Source organism: Dromiciops gliroides, chromosome 1, assembly GCF_019393635.1.
Source record: "Dromiciops gliroides isolate mDroGli1 chromosome 1, mDroGli1.pri, whole genome shotgun sequence".
NCBI lineage: Eukaryota > Metazoa > Chordata > Mammalia > Microbiotheria > Microbiotheriidae > Dromiciops > Dromiciops gliroides.
In genome coordinates, this window is record NC_057861.1 from 622,918,230 (window position 1) to 622,939,918 (window position 21,689).

General features: G+C 43.2%; 2 protein-coding genes across 3 annotated transcripts; both read right to left on the minus strand.

Annotated features, from left to right (window-relative positions):
• Positions 1-2,499: 2,499 nt before the first annotated feature.
• Positions 2,500-17,393, minus strand: ZNF205 (zinc finger protein 205). 2 transcript variants are annotated; one of them, XM_043976567.1, is made up of 6 exons: positions 17,265-17,393; positions 14,650-14,851; positions 12,960-13,167; positions 11,823-11,914; positions 9,464-9,584; positions 2,500-4,364 (listed from the first exon to the last, which is right to left on the minus strand). In XM_043976567.1, exons 2-6 carry the CDS (start codon positions 14,704-14,706, stop codon positions 3,259-3,261), a joined length of 1,584 nt encoding a protein of 527 aa, XP_043832502.1. In that variant the 5' UTR covers positions 14,707-14,851; positions 17,265-17,393; the 3' UTR covers positions 2,500-3,258. The 2 variants fall into 2 exon arrangements, with proteins under 2 accessions (XP_043832502.1, XP_043832503.1); XM_043976568.1 differs by having other exon boundaries at positions 14,650-14,797; positions 17,265-17,369.
• Positions 6,938-8,012, minus strand: LOC122735207 (glyceraldehyde-3-phosphate dehydrogenase-like). Its single transcript, XM_043976569.1, has one exon. The coding sequence runs from the start codon at positions 7,995-7,997 to the stop codon at positions 6,996-6,998; it is 1,002 nt and encodes a 333-aa protein (XP_043832504.1). The 5' UTR covers positions 7,998-8,012; the 3' UTR covers positions 6,938-6,995.
• Positions 17,394-21,689: the final 4,296 nt, after the last annotated feature.

Below are 21,689 nucleotides of genomic sequence, written 5' to 3' on the forward strand. Positions count from 1 at the left end.
CAGTGCAGCATGGAGGGGGTAGGGGCAAGTCAGCAGAAAGCTCTAGGCCACAGCGGAGCAACTGAGGCCCCTTGATCCTGGCTCAGCAAGCTGGTAGTGCAGCAGGTCAGTGGTGAGATCCACCAGCTCCAGCTGAGAGGGCAGGCTGCCAGCTGGAGGGCCACCCACAGGATGGGCGCAACCAGACCTGGCCATCCCAGCACACTGGGAGCAAGCACAGGGAGCAAGCCCAGGGCAGTGAGAAATCCACAAGCCATAGAAGCCTCAGAGTAGAAAGCCAGTGACACAGCCCCTATCCCTGTGAGAAAATGGGTAGTTGTCTCCTCTCAATGGGGATATAACAGTCAATAATACTCCTCCTGACTTGTTTTTAGGACAAAGGTCTCAGATCCTCTCCTCCCCCTCTGGCTAACAAAATCACATGGTTCAAGGAGCCCTGGTCTCAATAAGGTCAGCTCCTGAGTTGTGTCCATATAAGGAAAAATAAGGTCCACTCCTGAGTTATGCCCATATAAGGAAAAGGGATGGGAATACTGCATTCTGATTAGCTAGTTTTTGCATGTAGATTGTAACCCTTGAGTAATCAGACCAATGATGAAAAAGGGGAGGGTCCATTCACATTAGGGACTAGGGTTTAAAACAGGGCCTGTGAAAACCCCCTCTCTTTGCACCCACTAGCTGCACACTAAGGTGCCTCCTTCTCATGAGAAGGAAATAAAAGAGCCTTTGTCACATCACTGCTGAGTTCCTGAGAATTATTGAGAAGAGGATTGCTTTCCCTCACAATCCCCCAGCACAAAAAGCTTGAAACAGTCACCCTTGTGCCCAGGAGCAAACCTCAACTTTAAAAAAATAAGCTGCAATATGAGTAAGAAACAGAAGAGGGCTCTTGCCAATGAGAACTTCTGTGTGGATAGGGAAGAGCAAAACAGAAACTCAGATGAGGAAAATATTCTCAAATTGCCTACATGTGAAGCCTCAGGAAGGAAAATGACTTGGTCTCAAGAATATAAATGAGGACCTGCCCTGGATTCAGGAGGACCTGAGTTCATATCCAGCCTCTGACACTTGACAGTTACTAGCTGTGTGACCCTGGGCAAGTCACAACCCCAATGGCCTCACAAAACCAAAACAAAACATAATATAAATGAGGACAGGGTTTAAATTTCACCTCTGAAATGGTGAAAGGCTAGGAAACCCTGAATAAGTACTTAACTTCTCAGTGCTTTAGGCAGTTCTCTAAGACTATAAATTACAGAACAGTTATCTATCTATATTGGTAAAAAGAAGTTTCCCCCCTGAGAATTCCCTATACTGATGAAATTATAGGGCTAGAGAATACACACACACATGTGTGGTATGTGTATGCATATATATGTATATATAGTCACATATGTAACATATCTGTATATATTACTTTGTGATTACTTTCCTTTTGCTTTTTTTTTGTGGGACAATGAGGGTTAAGTGACTTGCCAAGGGTCACACAGCTAATAAGTCTCAAGTGTCTAAGACCAGATTTGAACTCAGGTCCTCCTGAATCTAGGGCTGGTGCTTTATCCACTGTGCCACCTAGCTGCCCCCCAATAATTACTTTCCTTTTTTTTTTAGTGAGGCAATTGGGGTTAAGTGACTTGCCCAGGGTCATACAGCTACTAAGTGTTAAGTGTCTGAGGTCGGATTTGAACTCAGGTCCTCCTGACTCCAGGGCTGGTGCTCTATCCACTGCACCACCTAGCTGCCCCATAAATACTTTCCTAATAGCATATCTGTAAGGTAGAGAGTGTAAATGTTATTGTCCTATTTTCCATGTGAAGACACAGGTTTAAAAATATAATATGTCTTACCCAAGGTCCTGCTGCTAGTAAATAGAGGAGCCAGAAGTCAAAGCACAGTTGGAGCACCAAGTTCCATGCTCCTTCTCCTACTCTGTATTATGTACCACTCCAACTGAATATGTTGGGTTTTTTCACATTTGGAGATGAGAGATTCTTCAGAAGCAAGGGAAGCCAACTGGAAATGGGAAGCAAATGGGAAGCAGAAGAAATCCTATACCTTTAGGATGGGGAGCTTAGCTTGTCTGTGGCCTAGACCCTGTAAAGTAGGAGGTGCTGTCCAAGGTACAGACTTAAAAAATTTCACTCCCAGTGTAATTCTATGTCTGGACACTAGAGGGCAGACACAGAGTATAAACAAACGAAAAAACAACAAGAGAAGAGAGCATTAGGGTAGGTGACTATCTGAGATCTCTGTGTGAGGCACTCTAGTGCAGTGGAGTCTAATACAAAGGAGTCAGTCAGAAGATTTTCCTTGGAGTCCTGAATGCAATACTAGCTATCTGACTGGGGGCAAATAACTTGGTCTCCTGCATTTTCTTCCCTTCTAAAACAAGGATAATAATGTCTGTATTATCTAACTGTAAGAAAAGTGACTTGTAAACCTTAAAGTCATATAGAAATGTGAGATATTATCTCCTTGTCTCTGGATATTGCAGTAGTCAATAGGGGAAATGGAGTAAATGACCACTGAGGCACAGAGAATAGTGCTTCCAGCCAAAAATACTGATGCCCATGGTGTTTAGGGCAGGCAGGAGACACGCAGGTAGGTGATGGCATAGCATTAAATTGTGGGGAGCGGATTTCTTCCCAACTGATGAATGTATTATAGGGGAATAGCTAGGATATTTGGTATCTCTCTTTCCAGAGACTATCTATGTTTCTCTACTTTTGCAGCACTGTCTTATCTTCCCTAATGACAGATACATGATGACATTATTAGGTCCTACTAAGATATGCCTTTGGCTAAAGAGGAAAGATTCCAAGTCCAAACAGAGGAGAAGAAAGTGCCTATGCTTTAAGAGAGGATGGTTGCAGAGGGCATGATTTCAGGTCAGCCCAGTGCAATGTCAGTCCAAAAGCTCATCCTTTTATCTTGCAGGCTTAACAGTTGGTTGGGGTCACATTGGTTGGAGTCATAGACTATTACCTGGTTTCAAAGGCCTTTAATTAGAAGTGCTGTTCTTTGTAGCCCCTAGCTCCTATCACATTCCTACTCCCAACTCCACCCCTTATCCCCATAATAGCCTACCCCTCTCCCTTTTAGACATCTTATCCCTGTCTTTTTTATCTGTCTTCCATCTCTCACTGCCTCTGGTCCTTGGATTAGGCCTATCCTGAGGATAGGCTCATCAGCACTTGCCCTGGATTCCATATCCTCACACAATTCATCATACCATTCATCATAAAAGGCCAGGGCCTTTTAGGTGGGAGCAGGGTGGGAGCTGGTGAGAGTCCCTGCTGCCCCCAGCATCAGCATAGCCAGGGCCTTGGGGCCAGTGTGAATCTTCTGATGCCTAAGAAGGTTAGAACGGCGGCTGAAGCTCTTGCCACACAGGGGACAAGGGTAGGGCCGGACCCCACGATGAGTTCTTTGGTGAGCAGTGAGGTGGGAGCTATGACTGAAGCTCTTGCCACAGTCACTACAAGAGTATGGCTTCTCCCCCGTGTGGGTACGCTGATGAGAAATGAGGTTAGAGCGTTGGCTGAAGTGTTTGCCACACTCAGGACAGGGGTAGGGCTTGACGCCTGTGTGGGTACGCTGGTGAGTGACCAGGGCTGAGCTCTGGGTGAAACACTTGTCACATTCTGGGCATCTATAGGGCTTGGCCCCTGTGTGGGTCCCCTGGTGGGTCACCAAGTCTGAGCGACGGGTGAAGCGCTTGGCACAGTGGTCACATACATAAGGCTTCTCCCCTGTGTGGATACGCTGGTGTTGTATCAGTGTTGAGTGGTGGCTAAAGCTTTTCCAGCAGACAGGGCAGGTGTAGGGCTTCTCACCAGTGTGGATGATTTGATGCTGGATGAGGTGGGAGCTTCTACTGAAGCACTTGCCACAGTCTGTACATGTATAGGGCTTCTCCCCTGTGTGTATACGCTGGTGGGTCACAAGGTGAGAATGCCAACTGAAACCCTTGCCACACTCTTCACATGTGTAAGTTTTTTTGGTGGGAAGCATGAGCTGGGGGGCCATGAGTTCTAGTTCTGGTCCAAGTTTTTCTCCTCCTGGGGTGGCAGCTGGGCCTTCCCCAATGCTTTCTTGATAGTGTTTCTCAGTGATGCAGGATTTCTCCAAAACATGAATGTCAAGGGGGTTTTTGAGGTCTTTATCAGGTAGGACCAGTTTCTTCTGGCTCTTCTCCAAGAGACTGAGCTGCTGACTTTCACTTGAGCTTTCCCTGGTGTCTTCTTGCTTCATGCCTTTTGGGACATCCCCATGGGCTCTTCCCAATCCAATTCCAAGCATCTTTGCATCACTAGCAGCTTCCAATGGAGGTATAAACCTTACTTTTCCAAACTTTACAGCTTCTGGATAAAAAGAGAAACCAATAAAGATTTCAGAAAGCAAACTAGGAGAATATGCTAAGTTTTAAACAGCAGACCACTTCAGTTCTAAGAAGGTAAGAAAGAATCTGAGGCAGCTAGGTGGCGCAGTGGATAGAGTACCAACCCTGGATTTAGGAGGACCTGAGTTCAAATCCAACCTCAGACACTTGACACTTAATAGCTATGTGACCCTGGGCAAGTCACTTAACCTCCATTGTCCCGCAAAAAATAAATAAATAAATAAATGATTTTTTAAAAAAGAAAGAATCTGAAAGGGAGAAAGGAACTTTAAAAGGTATCTAGTTCACACTCATCTGATAGAGAAAATAGAAGCCCAGTTAGTCTAGTCATACAGGAGAAAGGGAAAAACAAAAGAGATTCTCCAAAGAATGAGTAACCAAATTCTTCAGTAGAGAAGAGATAGGCTCCAACACAAGTGACAGAGTTGGGACCTGAGCTCAGTTCTCCCAACCCTCTGTTCAGTACTATTGCCCATCCCTTGCCCATGTAGATGCCTTTCTTTTTCTGTCTCCTCTACCTCTTGGTGACAAGAGCTAATTGACTCCCCCTTTCCCTCTAATAGAGGTGCCAGGGAAGCTCTGCTGAAGAGAAACCCTGCTCAGAAAGAGACAAGGCTTGGTCGTTGTAAGCAAGGTTTAATATACCCAGCACCAAACATTACCACTGCAAAGGGAGTATTTGAGAGCTCACAGCCCATTTTAGGAATCGTAGCTATCAAGTTAGAAAGCATTTGAGAAGTCATCTAATCCAGTCCCTTTCTCAGATTTTTAATGCCCTCCATAAAAGAGGTTGATCAATTTCTACTAGAAGCCTCCTGTGATGGCAATCTTGCCCAACCTAAGGCAGCCCATTCTACTTGGGGGGCAGCTCTAACGGGCTGTTCTTTTTTTCATATTGAGCAGAAATCAACTTCAGTGTAGCTTTTACTCCTGCTTCTGTCTTCTGTAGCTAATCCTTTTTTTCATGTGTTTACCCTTTAGATTTTTGAAGACACCTATTGTGTCTTCTCATCATCTTCTCTTCCTAAGGCTCCCCAATCTCCTTCAACTAATTTTCAAGTTGTATAGTATTTAGTTTCCTTACCATCCTAGTTGCTTTCCTCTGGGCATACTCTAGCTTGTCAGTGTACTTTGCTAAAATCTGGTACCCGCAAAAAAAAAAAAAAAAGAACTGAAAACCATTAGGGGCAGCTAGATGGCGCAGTGGATAGAGCACTGGCCCTGAATTCAGGAGTACCTAAGTACCTAAGTTCGAATCCGGCCTCAGACACTTAACACTTACTAGCTGTGTGACCCTGGGCAAGTCACTTAACCCCAATTGCCTCACAAAAAAAAAAAAGAAAGAACTGAAAATCTAGTACCCGGAATCAGGGTATGTGAAGAGCCAAGATTTAGGAAGCCAAGGAAGCTGGAAAATTCAAAATCACTATAATTGAAAATCAAAACCACCAGTCCCTTTTTGCTGCCACTTATAGTCCTGGGCCTGAGAATTAGGAGTATAGACAGTAGGCTCTTAACAATTATTTCTCAAAGGGTATTATCTTCTGTAGGTTTAGACAAGCAAAAAACCAAAATGGCAATGAAGGCATGGTGCCCCAGGCTTTCATCATAGCATTCATAGGGCAGAGGCTCCCTATATCTATCACCCCCAAAAGAGCCAATGGAATCATTTAACATCAACATTTGCCCCGAAGGTCCCCTTCCTCATGTGAGTTATAGTCAAAACACACAGACACACTCCAACATATAAGGCAGTCAACCAAGAGATTTCTGCAAGGACATGGGGAGGAGGGGGATGGCTAGAGAGAACCCAGGTAACTTCCCCTGCTAAATTCCTCCCCATCCTTTAAGGCCTAATTCAAATGTCAAATCCTCCAGAAACACTTTCCCCGATCACCCATTTGGAAAAGATCTTTGTTCCTTCAGACTTCCAATATCATTTTGGTTGTTCCTTTGTGATCTTACAGAGAACTCACATGGGGTAAGTACTCACAAGGAGGTCAGAAGAAGCAATATAGGGGACAGCTAGGTGGGGTAGTGGATAAAGCACTAGCTCTGGATTCAGGAGGACTCGAGTTCAAAGCCAGCCTCAGACACTTGACACTTACTAGCTGTGTGACCCTGGGCAAGTCACTTAACCCTCATTGCCCCGTGCCAAAAAAAAAAAAAAAAGAAGAAGAAGAAGCAATATAAGGACATTCTTAAGATCTCTCTAAAGAACTTTGGAATCTGTTGTGAAACATGAGAGACACTGACACAGGACCACCCAGCATAGGATGCCTATATCAAAGAAGGTGCTCTATGAGCAAAACAGAATCACAATACTTAAAAAAAAATGTGAGATGCACACATTTAGGGACACCTCCACTCCAAATTTTCTTTTTTTTTTTTTTGCACTGAATATGGTGACTTTATTGATGGTACGTACACAATAGAGGACTCTAGGCTTCTCCCCCCTACTACAGGGGTGCTTTGGGACAACAATGTGAATGGGGCATGGGATCCCTAGTACGGGAACATAGGTTAGGGAAGTGGGCTCCCCAGTGGTGGACCTCTCCTTTTGGCTGGGGATGAAGATCCATGGCTTTCCAGTTTACTCCTTGGAGGCCATGTAGACCATGAGGTCTACTACACGGTTGCTGTAACCATACTCATTGTCATACCAGGAAATGAGCTTCACAAAATGGTCATTGAGGGCAATGCCAGCGCCAGCATCAAAGGTAGAAGAGTGGGTGTTGCTGTTAAAGTCACTGGATACAACCTGGTCCTCTGTGTAGCCCAAGATGCCCTTCAAGGGTCCCTCTGATGCTTGCTTCACCACTTTCTTGATATCATCATATTTGGCAGCTTTCTCCAGGCGGCAGGTCAGATCCACAACAGATACATTGGGAGTAGGAACACGGAAAGCCATGCCTGTGAGTTTCCCATTCAGTTCAGGGATGACCTTGCCTACAGCCTTAGCAGCACCAGTGGAAGCAGGGATGATGTTCTGGGCAGCACCACGCCCATCACGCCACAGCTTGCCAGAGGGGCCATCCACTGTCTTCTGGGTAGCAGTAATGGCATGGACTGTAGTCATGAGTCCTTCCACGATGCCAAAGTTGTCATGAATGACCTTGGCCAAGGGGGCCAAGCAGTTGGTAGTACAGGAGGCATTACTGACAATCTTAAGGGAATTGTCATATTTTTCATGGTTCACTCCCATCACGAACATTGGGGCATCAGCAGAAGGGGCAGAAATAATGACCCGCTTGGCTCCACCCTTCAAGTGAGCCCCAGCCTTTTCCATGGTTGTAAAGACACCAGTGGACTTTACAACATAATCAGCTCCAGCATCTCCCCACTTAATATTGGTGGGGTCCCGCTCCTGGAAGATGGTAATGGCTTTTCCATTGATCACCAGCTTTCCATTCTCAGCCTTGATGGTGCCCTTGAACTTGCCATGGGTGGAATCATATTGAAACATATAAACCATGTAGTTGAGGTCGATGAAGGGGTCATTGATGGCCACAACATCTACTCCACTGGAGTTGAATGCAGCCCTGGTTACCAGTCGTCCAATACGGCCAAATCTGTTGACTCCGACCTTCACCATCTTGTTTCAGGGATGCGACTGAAGCAGCAGATCCTGGAACCGAGCTTGGGAGAGGAGCTAAGAGCCCACTCCAAATTTTCTAATGAATTATTTGGGCCCAACCTGTGGTAGAGCCTTCTGAGCTCGTATTGGTCTGACCAGTAACGCCTGATCACACTGTACCTCGATCTCAACATAGTGGTGTCATTTTGGTCTTCTTCAAGCACAAAGGACAAAATCCAACTAGGTGTTCCTCTGTTAGGCACTTATCAGGAAGCATTTTGTATTACAATTATTTATGTATGTCATATTCCCCTGCTAGAATATAGGGTCAATGGCACTGCAATGATGGCAGGAACCAACCATTTACCTAAACTCTGCATCTCCCTCATCACTTAACAATGCTCTTCAAAATCATCCATTGAATTGAATTTATTTCAGCCCAGCTCATATGCTCTTTCTTTGTATCCTTGCTCATTTCCCCATCTAGAAGTCATTTCTCTCCCCATGAAGTTCTCAATGTATTCTCCAATTCACTTGATTATTTTCTAAATTTTTTATAGTTATCTGTAAATAAACTCTGAGGTTTAGACACAATGGCTACAACAAAATTAAGAAAATACAGAGTGATGACTCTGTGTGTTGTAAGCTCTCTGAAAACAGTCATTTTTCCTGGAATTCCAGATCCCAGGACAATACATTGCACATAGAAGGTGCTTAATGAACATATGTCTAATTGAATTGAATTGGTAAGAGAAAAAGAGCTGAGGAATTCGAGGTACAGAGGCATGAGGTAGCAAAAATATAAGAACTTAAATCTTACAAATGCAAGCTCCTCTCCTCCTAGGAAAGATTGGTCATGGATTCCTTGGAGTTTGCTTTGTGCTCTTTGACATTATGGGCCACCATTACTGGCATTCTAACCAAATGCCCAGTTCCATCAAACATGGTAAGTTGAAAAAATACTAGGCTTAAAGCCAGAAGACCTTGTCTCTGCTACTCATTAGGCCTCTTTTGCATTCATCACTTTACAAGACTGTTGTGAGGAACAAATTTCACAAACTGTGAAGCACCAGAGAAAACGGGACCTGTCATTATTAGAAGGTAGAACGAGGAGCTAAAGATGGAAGGTGCAAATTTAGGCTTGATGTAAGGAACAATGTCCTAGAACTTAGAGCTGTTCAAAAGTGACTGCCTTGGAAGATACTGGATTTCTGTTTCTCTCTTTGACTTTCCTAAGAAGAATTCAGGGACAGAGTAAGATGAAGGAAAAACCCAAGAAATATAGACCTCCCAAATGGGCATCAAAGAAGTGGTTCCAGACTCAGGAAAAAAAATACAAGTTTCAGTCAATGAAATATCAATTGGAGGAGAGGAATGGAGTGTTGAGGTCATGAGTTAAATTGAGCAGAGTTCAAACTTCAGGGACACAGAGCATTTTTAGAGGCCACTCCCAGCATAGAAACCACAAGCAACTGAATCCTCACCTAAGGCCAGGCCATTTTTCTCCTGCATGACATCTCCATAAAGGCCCCTCTGAGCAGGGTCCAGCTGCTTCCACTCCTCCTTTGAAAAGTATACAGCCACATCCTCAAAAGTCACTGGCATCTGAGAAAATAGGACAATCTAGCTCTCAGTCTCTACAAGCAAAAGTCAGGGACCCACAAGGCATGAGGTTTATAATTCTATAATTTTGAAAGAATCAGAAAACAGAGCTGGAGGACAAATTAAGGGACCTATGATGACTACGTTAACCTAAGGAAAAGGAGCCTAAGGGGTGACTTTTTTTTTTTTAGTGAGGCAATTGGGGTTAAGTGACTTGCCCAGGGTCACACAGCTAGTAAGTATTAAGTGTCTGAGGCCGGATTTGAACTCAGGTACTCCTGAATCCAGGGCTGGTGCTCTATCCACTGCACCATCTAGCTGCCCCTAAGGGATGACTTTAAAGCATTAGTTTCAAGATTTTAATATAGAAAGTAATTACCAATTTTATATCAAAGAGAAAGTAGCCACCAACTATATTTCTTTCTTTTTTTTTTTTTGGTGAGGCAATTGGGGTTAAGTGACTTGCCCAGGGTCACACAGCTAGTAAGTGTTAAATGTCTGAGGCTGGATTTGAACTCAGGTACTCCTGAATCCAGGGCTGGTGCTCTATCTACTGCACCATCTAGCTGCCCCCACCAACTATATTTCAACTCTAGTAAGGGTAAGTCAAGAACATATAAGCTTCCTCATTACAGCTGTTTTAAAAACAAAAACCCTTTGTTTTTTCAGGCATTTAGATCTAAGTCCTCCTCAAACTTGGTGCCCCATCCCTTTTCTATACCTTGAGTTTTCCATGTTAACAACTTCTGTGCCCCCAAAGCACCTTGATAATTGGTTCTACCTGTAATATCAGAGTTGAAAACACCAGCTTTTCCTGATCAAGACTCCATCCATACTCAACATTTTTTAAAAAGAATATTAAAAATACTTATATGTAATTGAAAAAAGAAATTATTAAAAAAGAAATCCAAGATTTGGGGGGTGACTATGAAAAAAGACTCCATCCATCCCTATAAATCCTAATTCTGGCCTGTCTCAAGCTCCAATGGTTGGGCTTCCCTATTAAATATGCTGTCTCAGTATGGGGTCATGTTAGTCTTTTGCTTGAATCTTGGGGGTCCTTTTTGTTTGTTTTTGTGGGATAATGAGGGTTAAGTGACTTGCCCAGGGTCACACAGCTAGTAAGTATCAAGTGTCTGAGTCTGGATTTGAACTCAGGTCCTCCTGAATCCAGGTCTGGTACTTTATCCCCTTTGTTTGAATCTTGAAGGCACAATTCCCAACTCCTGTGCCGGCAAGACATCATGCTGCTCTAATGGAGGATACAAAACCCCAGCCTTTTCCCATATCAATTAGGAGAGCTGAAGTTGGGAGTGCCAAAGTAGGCTAATATTAAACCCCTTTACTCTTCCCACTGTGGTCCAGAGACTATCATGCACAAGGGACAGTGACTGCTGTTTGTATCTGATCCTTGTTGCCCCCATATACCCACTCTGCTTTGGACTCATAACTCCTTGAACCTGAAGACTTCCCATACTTGAGTTAAACTAAGCCTTTCCTGGGCACCAAGTTTCTCTGTGAGGCCATATATCTCACTGAGCCACGTCAGATATGATCCTACCTCAAGATGACCTCTGAAGACCTTTCCAGTCCTGGGAGAAAGTTCCGACTTATAAGCATTACAAGTATGTGAGCACCTATATTTACTATTGTGTCTTAGCTTGGAAATGACAATATCAATGACTAGACATGTCAAGGGCAAAGGAGGTATGTAAGGGAGAAGAGGAAAGACAGACAGAACTGTACTACTTTATTTCAATCTGTCCCTAAGAGATGGAGGTTCTTGATATTCACACATACTCCTCTCAAGGTTTCTACCACATTAGTGGTAGAAAGTACAGTTTCAGGTTCTTCTACTGATTGGGAACTGTGTAGAATGCTTTTGTTTGTTTGTTTGGTTTTTTGTTTGTTTGTTTTTGAAGAATGCTTTTTAATCCTGATTCCTTTTCAGGGGATCTGGTCCCAGATAGAGAACCTCTCTGGCTCTGGAGCCTCACTGAGCCTAGGGCTGAACAGAAGCTGATATCAGAGCTTTCTCCTAAAGTCCCTTGGCTTCTGGCCCAACTGTAGCAACTACCTGAGTGAGGACCTAGGGACCACTAGTTCAGGAGGTCACTGTGCCAACATGTCCACATGAACACCAGGAACTGGAGTGGGTCACTGGTCTCTGCAACTAAAGAAGATGAAGGGGGTAAAAAGGTTTTAGAGAGGAAGACAAAGACAGACAACAAATATACTCACCTGGGACCAAGCAGTAAGAAGTGTAGCTGCCATTTCCTCATCTCTGGTGCTCCCCTCTTGGGGAAAAATAGGAATCTGTGGAATGGGTAGAGCTGAGAGAGAATAAAGGAGTCCTTAGGGAGACCAGCCCTCTTCACCATAAGTAGGAGTAGGATCTATCAGTTCTTATTCCAGACATAAGAGGATTGATTGCTGTTTCTCTAAGCTTTAGAAACAATCACTAGGGGCAGCTAGGTAACACAGTGGATAGAGTACCGGCCCTGGAGTCAGGAATACCTGAGTTCAAATCCAGCCTCAGACACTTACTAGCTGTGTGACCTTGGGCAAGTCACTTAACCCCAATTGCCTCACTAAAAAAAAAAAGAAAAAAAAAAAGAAAAAGAAACAATCACTATATGAATGAGATGAGCAGAATCAGAAGAACGTTGTACACAGTATCATCAACATTGAGTATTGATCTACTGTGATGGACTATATTCTTCTCACCAATGCAATGGTACAGAAGAGTTCCAGGGAACTCATGATAGAAGAGGATCTCCAAATCCAGGAAAAAAACAAAAGAACTGTGGAGTATAGATGCTGAATGAACCATACTATTTCTTTTGTTTTTGGTGCTGATGTTTTTCTATTTTGAGGTTTTTCGTCATTGCTCTGATTTTTCTCTTATAACATGACTAATGCAGAAATATGTTTAATTTTATTATGTGTGTGTGTGTGTGTGTATATATATATATATATATATATATATATATATATATATATATATATATATATATCTCCTATATCAGATTACCTGCTGTCTAGGGGAGGGGGGAGGGAGGGGAGGAAGGGAGGGAGAAAAATCTGAAATTGGAAAGCTTGTATAAACAAAAGTTGAGAACTATCTTTACATGTAATGGGAAAAAATACTTTATTAATTAAAAAAAATTTAATTTAATTTAAAAAAAAGAAACAATCATTATATATCTGACTCCATATAAGGACTTCCTATATAGAGCAGGTACTGAGTCATATCTCTAGACCCCCAGATCATCTTCCCCCACTTCCCCCCATTCGCCTTTCTTCTCTCTAAACCAATGCCTTCTGACCTGTCCATAATCGATTGCCAATTCCTCTCCCCTTGGTTCTGTGTTTTACCTCTGTCTGGCTTGGATTGGGGTTGCTCCTTAAGGCAGCAATTCAGCGTCTCTTGTCTCAGTAATAGGCTTTGCACCCCTTCCTCCTGGCATACCACCTCAGACTGGCATTCTCTTGACTCTGACTTGAAGCCTGACAACTCTTGTGCTGCTCCCAAGGGTACATTCTTCTCTAAAAGTGCTTGTTGTCTTTGGATGGTGCCTGGAACCTAGAAAGAACTCCAGTTACCACAAGAGCAGGCAATGGGGAAGATATCCCTAAAATAGCTCTGATTACCTCTCACCAGGATTATTGCCAAACCTTCTAATGGATCTGTCATCAATCTAGTCCATCTTACACACTGCTGCCAAAGTAATTTTCCTTAAAGCATAAATCTGACCACGTGACTTCCATACTCAACCAATTCTAGTGACTTCCTATGGCCTCTAAGATAAAATAGAAAGTCCTCTAGGTTTTAAAGCACTTGCCCAAACCTATCTTTCCAATCTCATTGGAATGGATTTAGCTATGTGACCCTGGGCAAGTCACTTAACCCTGTTTGCCTCAGTTTCTTCATCTGTAAAATGAGTTGGAGAAGGAAATGACAAACCACTCAGTATCTTTGCCAAGAAAACCCAAAACCCAAATGGGGTTATGATGAAACAACTGAACAACAATAAATTTATGGGTGGACCAAAAAAATACCATTACCCAGTGGTCAATCTTTTAGAGATGAGTCTTGGAACTTAGCTGGGCTGATCCTTGGATCAGAAACACACAAAGGCTATCATTGTGTCTCAACTGAAAAGTTTTCCAACTTAGTAGAAACTGTCAGAGCTTATGCTAAGATAAATAACATAGCTTTCAAGGACCTAGCATAACATCAACTCTGAGCATTGATGAAGCACCAAGATAGGACTTTGGCAGAGAACTACTGGATCTATTGGAAATTAAGGACATTAAGGTTCAGATTTGTTGTTCCTTTCTTCCAAATGGCTCTCATTTTTTTTACAGGGCAACAAGGGTTAAGTGACTTGCCCAGGGTCTCACAGCTAGTAAGTGTTGAGTGTCTGAGGTCAGATTTGAACTCAGGTACTCCTGAATCCAGGGCTGGTGCTTTATCCACTGCACCACCTAGCTGCCCCCTAGGCTTCCTCTTTCTGACTGGGAACTCGCTGACCAAAAGCAAAGATTTTCGTGGGAATTGATTATTGATTTAATAGATTTTTCCTCACCCTGTCACTATCTATAGCTCTCCTCTCCCCTTGAAAATACAAATCTAATTGTGGGACAGTAGAAATAATATTGGGGGGCGGCTAGGTGGCACAGTGGATAAAGCACCAGCCCTGGATTCAGGAGTACCTGAGTTCAAATCCGGCCTCAGACACTTGACACTTACTAGCTGTGTGACCCTGAGCAAGTCACTTAACCCCCATTGCCCCACAAAAAAAAAAAAGAAAAGAAATAATATTGGATCATAGTCAAAGGACTCTGCTACTTACTACCTTTGTCATCTTGGGGCAAGTCACTTACTGTCCCTAGCCTCCAGCTTCTTCCCCTGTACAATGAGGGGGTTGGATGAGATGGCTTTGAAGGTCCCTTCCAGCTCTAAAACTCTATAATTGTATTGGTTCTAATGCTTTTAGCAGTCCAAGGAATCTGGACTGAAAGGTCCACTCCACTTGCCTTGATTCCTATCATTGTTTCTTACCTGGGAAATTCTCTCCTTGTCCCAGGGAACCAGGAATTCTCCAGACTTTGCAGCCATCTTCTGTGTCTGATAGTGGCTTCACTCCAATGGACTGTTGTGTCCTTTTTCCCTCTTGTGGTCCAAGCAGTCCCAACTTCTGACCAGGATCCTTGGAGAAAGGTGGGAAATAGAGGGGATCAGCAGGCACATGCTTCTCTAATTCCTGCAAGCAAAAGAGTCCCTTTTAGATACTCAAAGAGGCTCCTAGTCAGAAAGGAGTATTCCAGGGCCAGTGCTTTGTCCACTGGCCCACCTAGCTGCCCCGTGTCTTCCCTTCAAGAAGCAATGTGACAAAAAACAAACAAACAAACAAACAAAAACAAGCAATGTGGGATAGTAGCCAGGGCCCCATAGTTAGAGTCAAAGGTGTGTGTTCAAGTCTCCTCCAGGACACTTATTGACTGTGTGATTGTGGGTAAATAATTTAGTTTCTCTTGGTTTGACTAACCTCAATTATAAAATAGAGGCAATAATACATTACCTATATTAAGAGGGAAGGGCTAGATGGCACAGTGGATAGAGCACCGGCCCTGGAGTCAGGAGGACCCGAGTTCAAATCTGGCCTCAGACACTTAACACTTACTAGCTGTGTGACCCTGGGCAAGTCAGTTAATCCCAATTGCCTCACTAAAAAAAAAAAAACCACAAAAAAAGAGGGAAGGGCTTCATAAACTATAAAGCATTATGGAAATATGCATCATTTTTGATAAGAAGAGCATTTGGGGCAGCTAGATGGCGTGGTGGATAGAGCACTGGCCCTGGGGTCAGGAGGACCTGAGTTCAAATCTGGCCTCAGGCACTTGACACTTACTAGCTGTGTGACCCTGGGCAAGCCACTTAACCCCATTGCCCCACCAAAAAAAAAAAAAAAAAAAAAAAAGAAGAGCATTATCTAAGCATTGGAAATCAAATGAATGTCCATCAATTGGGGAATGGCTAAACAAACTCTGGTATATGATGGTGTTGGAATATTATTGTGCTATAAGAAATGAAAAGCAGGATGACTTCAGAAAGACCTGGAAAGACATGTATGAAATGATGTACTATGAAGTGAGCAGAACTAAGAGAACATTGTAAACAGAGACAGCAATATTGTTTGATGAAGAACTGTGAATGACTTGACTCTTCACAACAATACAATGATCCAAGACAATCCCAAAGGACTATTGATAGGGGCAGCTAGGTGGTGCGGTGGATAGAGCACCGGCCCTGGATTCAGGAGTACCTGAGTTCAAATCCGACCTCAGACACTTGACACTTACTAGCTGTGTGACCCTGGGCAAGTCACTTAACCCCCACTGCCTCACTAAAAAAACCCAAAAACAAAACCAAAACCAAAGGACTATTGATGAAACACTATTCACCTCCAAAGAAAGAACTGATATTGATGGAATAGATTGAAGCATGCTATTTTTCACTTTCTTTCATTTTTCTTTTAATTAAGTTCTCTTGTACAAAATGACAAATATGGGACTGTTTTGCATAATCATACATGTATAACCCATATCTGATTGTCACCTCAGGGAGGGGGGAGGGGAAGGAGGGAAAGAGGGATAAAAATTGGAACCCAAAACTATAAATAAAAATGTTTATTATTAAAAATAAAAAATAGGGGGCAGCTAGGTGGCGCAGTGGATAGAGCACTGGCCCTGGAGTCAGGAGTACCTCAGTTCAAATCCGGCCTCAGACACTTAACACTTACTAGCTGTGTGACTGTGGGCAAGTCACTTAACCCCAATTGCCTAAAAAAATAAAAATAAAAAATAAATAAAAAGGGAAAAAAAGAAGAGCATTATCGATTATTTTCCTGTTTAATATGAAATTAAGAGCTACAAATCCCAGACTGGCTTAAATGGCTAAGGTTAATTGTAGAAAGCTGAAGCTGAAATAAGAAGTCATAATATTTCCTATTTGGGAGGGGGGTCCAAAGGAAGAAAGGTGACAGCTGAAGATCTTCAGATCCCACCAGGACCCAAACCAGTATATTAACCATAGTAGGCACCGAAGTGCTTGTAGAATTGAGCTGAGTGTGCTTAGACATCTTTCCCCCTTGTCCTTCAAAAAAGAAAGTAAATAAAGAACTGCAACCCTTTGATTCAGGCTTAATATACTGTTCTGTCACCAGCGTCAGTGTGGAAAGATCAGTGGCAAGATCAGAGGATTTAGGATCAGGGAATCTGGGTTTAAATCTTGCCTTTTCTGCTGCGACCCCAGGTAAGTGACTTGGCTTCTCTGGCTTTAAGTTTCCTAACCTGTAAAATCAGATCGGACTAGATGTGCTTGCAGGGGTCCCCTTCCAGCCCCAACATTCTATGATCCCCTCTAACCAGACTTGATTACCCACCTCCAAGAACCCCAATACAGTGCCTCCTTCACTTTAGATCTTCCCAAAGCTGAGGCATCCTGTTCATCCTTTCTCTCCTTCAGTGCCCCCTCTTCCAAACCCAGGTGATGGCCCCTCCCAGCTCCTGACCTTGACCTCACTCAGGTTGCCACGGTCTGGCATCCTATCTAGCCCAGTCCTCACCTGTCCCAGGTCCCAGGTGATCTTTCCCCATCAGCCCCCTGGGACTCACCTATGTGAGGGCAGAGGGGGAGGGGATGCCTGCAGGAGGAGAGGGATGGAGGGGGGGAGTGATTCCCTCTTGCCCTGGGGAAAACAAGCAGGCTCTGCAGCTTGCACTGGTTGCTGGGAGCCAGCGATGGGGGCTGGGATCGTGGACACGACAGGAAGTTGCCTCCCAGATCCTGTGCCCCTGCGCAGCTGCAGCCTTGTAGGCTTCCAGGGATTAGAGGGTTGTGGGATTTGTGAGAACCAGAGCTGAGTTTTAGAGGGTTCCCCCTACCCCTATTGACCTGACCCATGAGATAAGGGAGAGCCAGTGTTTCAGGATATAGAGTGTTAACCAGCTTTTGTCCCTGAGCCATCTGCGGGTCCCCGAAGTTCCAAGAGAGGCTCTTTGGACTATGCATCAGCTTCCTTTGAACACACACACACACACACACACACACACACACACACACACACACACACACACACACACACACACACACCGGTTGAAAGCCCTCCGGTTCTAATGATTGTTGGAGAGCCACAAAGAGCCACAAGCCCCTTCCATGGGACTCTGCAGAAGATTTGGAACAAATGCGTTTTCTTAGCCCTAACCCTTCAGGTACATTTCCAAGTCCCAGGCTTTCCTACTCTCTAAAATGAGACAAGGATATGTGTGGTTACCATGGTACTATGAGAACCTCCAAAAGATTTCTGGCATCAGACACCAGCTCCCAGCTCTGACTTTGGCACAGTCTCTAAAAACTAATATCTGGTCCAGTGAAAGGAAAACTCTTCATTCTTTTTGTCATTCTTCCCAACCTATCCCAGAAAGGTCTCTGGACTCTACTTAGAAACAGAAGAAGAACAATAAATATGAATCCCTCCCCTAAGAACCTCTGACCCCCTGTAACCCTTTAGGAGTTTAACATGTTAGGAGGCTTCTAAATGAAACTTGTCTTCTTCCTTCCTTCCTTCCTCCTTCCCTTCCTCCCTTCCTTTCTTCTTTCCTTCGTTCCTTCCCTCCTTTGCTCCATCCTCCCTCCCACTCTTCCTCCCTCTCTTTCTTCCTCCTTTTCTTTCTTCCTTCCTTTCCTCCTTTGCTCTGTCCACCCTCCCATCCTTCCTCCCTTCCTCCTTTTTTCCTTCCCTCCCTTTCTTCTTTCCTGGCTCTGGTAATTCTTTACACTGCTAAGTGTAGCCCTTCTCACTAGACCTCTAAGGCCTACTCACTAAGATCAGCTGGACCCCTTTTCAAACTTTACACCTGCTTCACAGAAGGAATCCTTACCAGGGAAAGTGCTAGGCTTTCTCATCGAGTTGTTTTGACCTCCAAAAGTGGAAATATTGGCCCAAGACATTGGTCATTGATAGGCTTTATTATTGCTATTGTTTTTAAATACTTGGAAGAGGGTAACCTTGCATTGTTCTTGCTAAAGTTACATGTGTCTAAGCAGAGGCCAACCAATAACTTTTTTTCATAGTTGACCAGTTTAATTAGTGTTATGATGAATATATAAACCACCTGGATTTGATGACATTGCCTTATTATCCAAAAGAATTTTATGAATCCCTGGATCAAAGTGCCCTCCAACTGAACTCCAAGATACCTAGCAGATAAGTCCCTATCTACTGACTTCTTTCCCCAGGATAATAAGTCCCTATCTTGTAAAAACATCTGGGCATCCTTGTCCTTGACAAACCCCTTTTTGAATCATATAATCTTATCATAGTGGTTGCTTTAAGTCAAATTATCAAACTGATTGGCATTGCATATGTTCTTATAGTTGAAATTGTTAAACTTATTTGTATTTTATACATTCTTGTCATAATGTTTGCTTTTAAGTTGAATTGTGTCATGCTGATGAAACTGATAACACCCTGTTTATATACCTTCACACACACACACACACACACACACACACACAGAGGAGTTTTTGAGCTTGCTCTTTGGAAGGAGATAACAAAATATGTGACCAGGATATGGTTCCTCTGAGAAAAACACAAAAATTTTCTCTCACAACACACACACACACACACACACAAAATTTATTTATTTCCTTTTTTTTACTAGGTGAAAGAGACCTTTTTTTGCCTCATTTCTTGCCTAGCCTTAATCACTGGGTGATTCATGCCTGCTTGTTCTTGGAACAAATTAACCAGTGCTATGTTTTCCCTAGCACTTCTCTGATCTGTTTTTTTGTGGGTTTTTTGTGGTAGGAAGACAGGTACAGAGACAAAATGTGATTGCATTAGATTAGATGATAGTAAAAACAATCAAAGCAATAGATATGTGTATCAAAGTGAAACATTTCATTCACTTCCGAGTTCCTACCCCATAAAGACAGAAAACTTATTGAGGTTGTAGTCTAGTTTTCCCAGATGCTGCCTCCTAAGACTTCCTCCTTTAATTCCATTACTATTCTCCTAGTCCTGGTCCTTCTCTACCTCTAATCTGAATTGTTTTATTGGCCTCATAATTCCAACCAATAATTTTACATAGGGGTAAAATCGAGCTGATCTACCTGGAACTAGAGGTTCACTATAGGAGATTTAGGACCTGGGCAGCTTTCCTGTGACAAAGAAAAGTCAGTGGGATATACAGGTGAGGGAAATATAGCAAAAAGGGAATTATTTGTCCTAGCAGCAGAACCCCAGGAATGGATTAAATAAATGACTGTTATATAGTGGTCCCTGAGCAAAGCCTCTCTGTCAGACCAAAATGCCTTCTTCAGGGACTGTTTCATCATCATTTGACACATACCTACTTGGAAAGCATTTTGGAACATCCAGAAAACACCTTGCTAGTGGACCAACTCCTCAGCTTACAATTACCAGTCTATAAATCCCCTGAAACTCAAACACTCCAGTGTTTTTGTTAACTTGAGGTTTAAGATCTCAGATGGAGATAGTTAGGCAATGTCATTCAACAGCAGTACTTAAAAAATGCCAGGCACTGTGCTAGTTGGGGATACCAAGATGAGCAAAAACCTGCCTTCAGGGAGTTCACATTCTCATGGGAAAGGTGTAGTAGCAGCCTAGTAGGCCTGGGTCCAGTTATGGATACTCTGACCATGAGAAATAATACAGTTGATTAGCTTGCTGGGGTCAGTTAGAGGGTACTCTTTCCTTGGAAAAGCAAAGCAGTTAATTAACCAGATAGTGGTTAGTCAAATAGATAACAAAGCAGACATGTCATGAGCACCCAGAAAGTTGGGAGTCTTGAAATTTATAGCAGGAGCCTAATTGGACAAGATGTGCTTGCTACATGATTAGGACTTGGAAGTGACAATAATCTTAAATTAGGAATATGATATATTTACTGTTTCATGCATCCTACTCCCCAATAGCTAGCATCCTCACTCCCCAAACAGCTGTAACTTTTCAGGTCTAAGTCTATCTCCCCACCTGCTTCTATCATCTATAAAAGTATTGTCTTGGTACAGCTAGGTGTCACAGTAGATAAAGCACCAGCCCTGGATTCAGGAGGACCTGAGTTCAAATGTGGCCTCAGACACTTGACACTTACTAGCTGTGTGACCCTGGGTAAGTCACTTAACCCTCATTGCCCTGCCCCCTCCCAAATCAATGAAATAAAAATCAATAACATTTCTGTATAATAAGAATAAAACACAAGAAGCAATAATAGAAAGAGAAATCTCATTCTAAATAATTACAAAATACATAAAATATCTGGGGACCAACCTCCCAAAGTATACAAAAGACTTGAATAAATTTGATGACAAAGTGTTATGGGGTTGGGACATATCAAGGAATTTGGGACTATTAAAATTTAAACTAGCCAGCTAAACTGAAGGACAAACACACCTTGAAAAGCAAGGAAGATAAGCCCATTAGACGTGGCTTCTGCCTGAATGACACCAAGGGGACAGAGATAACTCCAGAAATCAGAACAACCACCCCTCACCCAACTTCTCCCAACTCACCCCCAATAAGGGACATTCCACTCTTAGGTGATCACCCCATCTACCATCTATGAAAGTTTTTGCCTTTTTCCTGTTTGACAAGATAGGTATCTTAGAGAATCATGTCTCCAAAACTATTTTCCCCCAAGAGAAGTCCTTGACCTCTCTCTTGGTCTCCTTTCTGTAGAGTCTAAATAAAAGATTATTTATTCTAATTGGATTTATGTGAGAGAGGGTGTAATTCTTTTTTTTTTTTTTTTTGCAGGGCAATGGGGGGTTAAGTGACTTGCCCAGGGTCACACAGCTAGTAAGTGTCAAGTGTCTGAGGTCAGATTTGAACTCAGGTCCTCCTGAAGCCAGGGCTGGTGCTCTATCTACTGTGCCACCTAGCTGCGCCAAGACAATACTTTTATAGATGATAGAAGCAGGTGGGGAGATAGACTTAGACCTGAAAGGTTACAGCTGTTTGGGGAGTGAGGATTAATAAGTGTCAAGTGTCTGAGGCCAGATTTGAACTCAGGTAC

Bases quoted from the DNA above. Each gene is read 5' to 3' on its own strand.
- LOC122735207 (XM_043976569.1), bottom strand. From the start codon at position 7,997: ATGGTGAAGGTCGGAGTCAACAGATTTGGCCGTATTGGACGACTGGTA.
- ZNF205 (XM_043976567.1), bottom strand. From the start codon at position 14,706: ATGGCTGCAAAGTCTGGAGAATTCCTGGTTCCCTGGGACAAGGAGAGA. The intron at 13,168-14,649 runs GTAAGAAACAAT...AGTTCTTTCTAG, and splicing joins ACAAGGAGAGAATTTCCCAG to GTTCCAGGCACCATCCAAAG. The intron at 9,585-11,822 runs GTGAGTATATTT...CTATTTTCTCAG, and splicing joins TTCTTACTGCTTGGTCCCAG to ATGCCAGTGACTTTTGAGGA.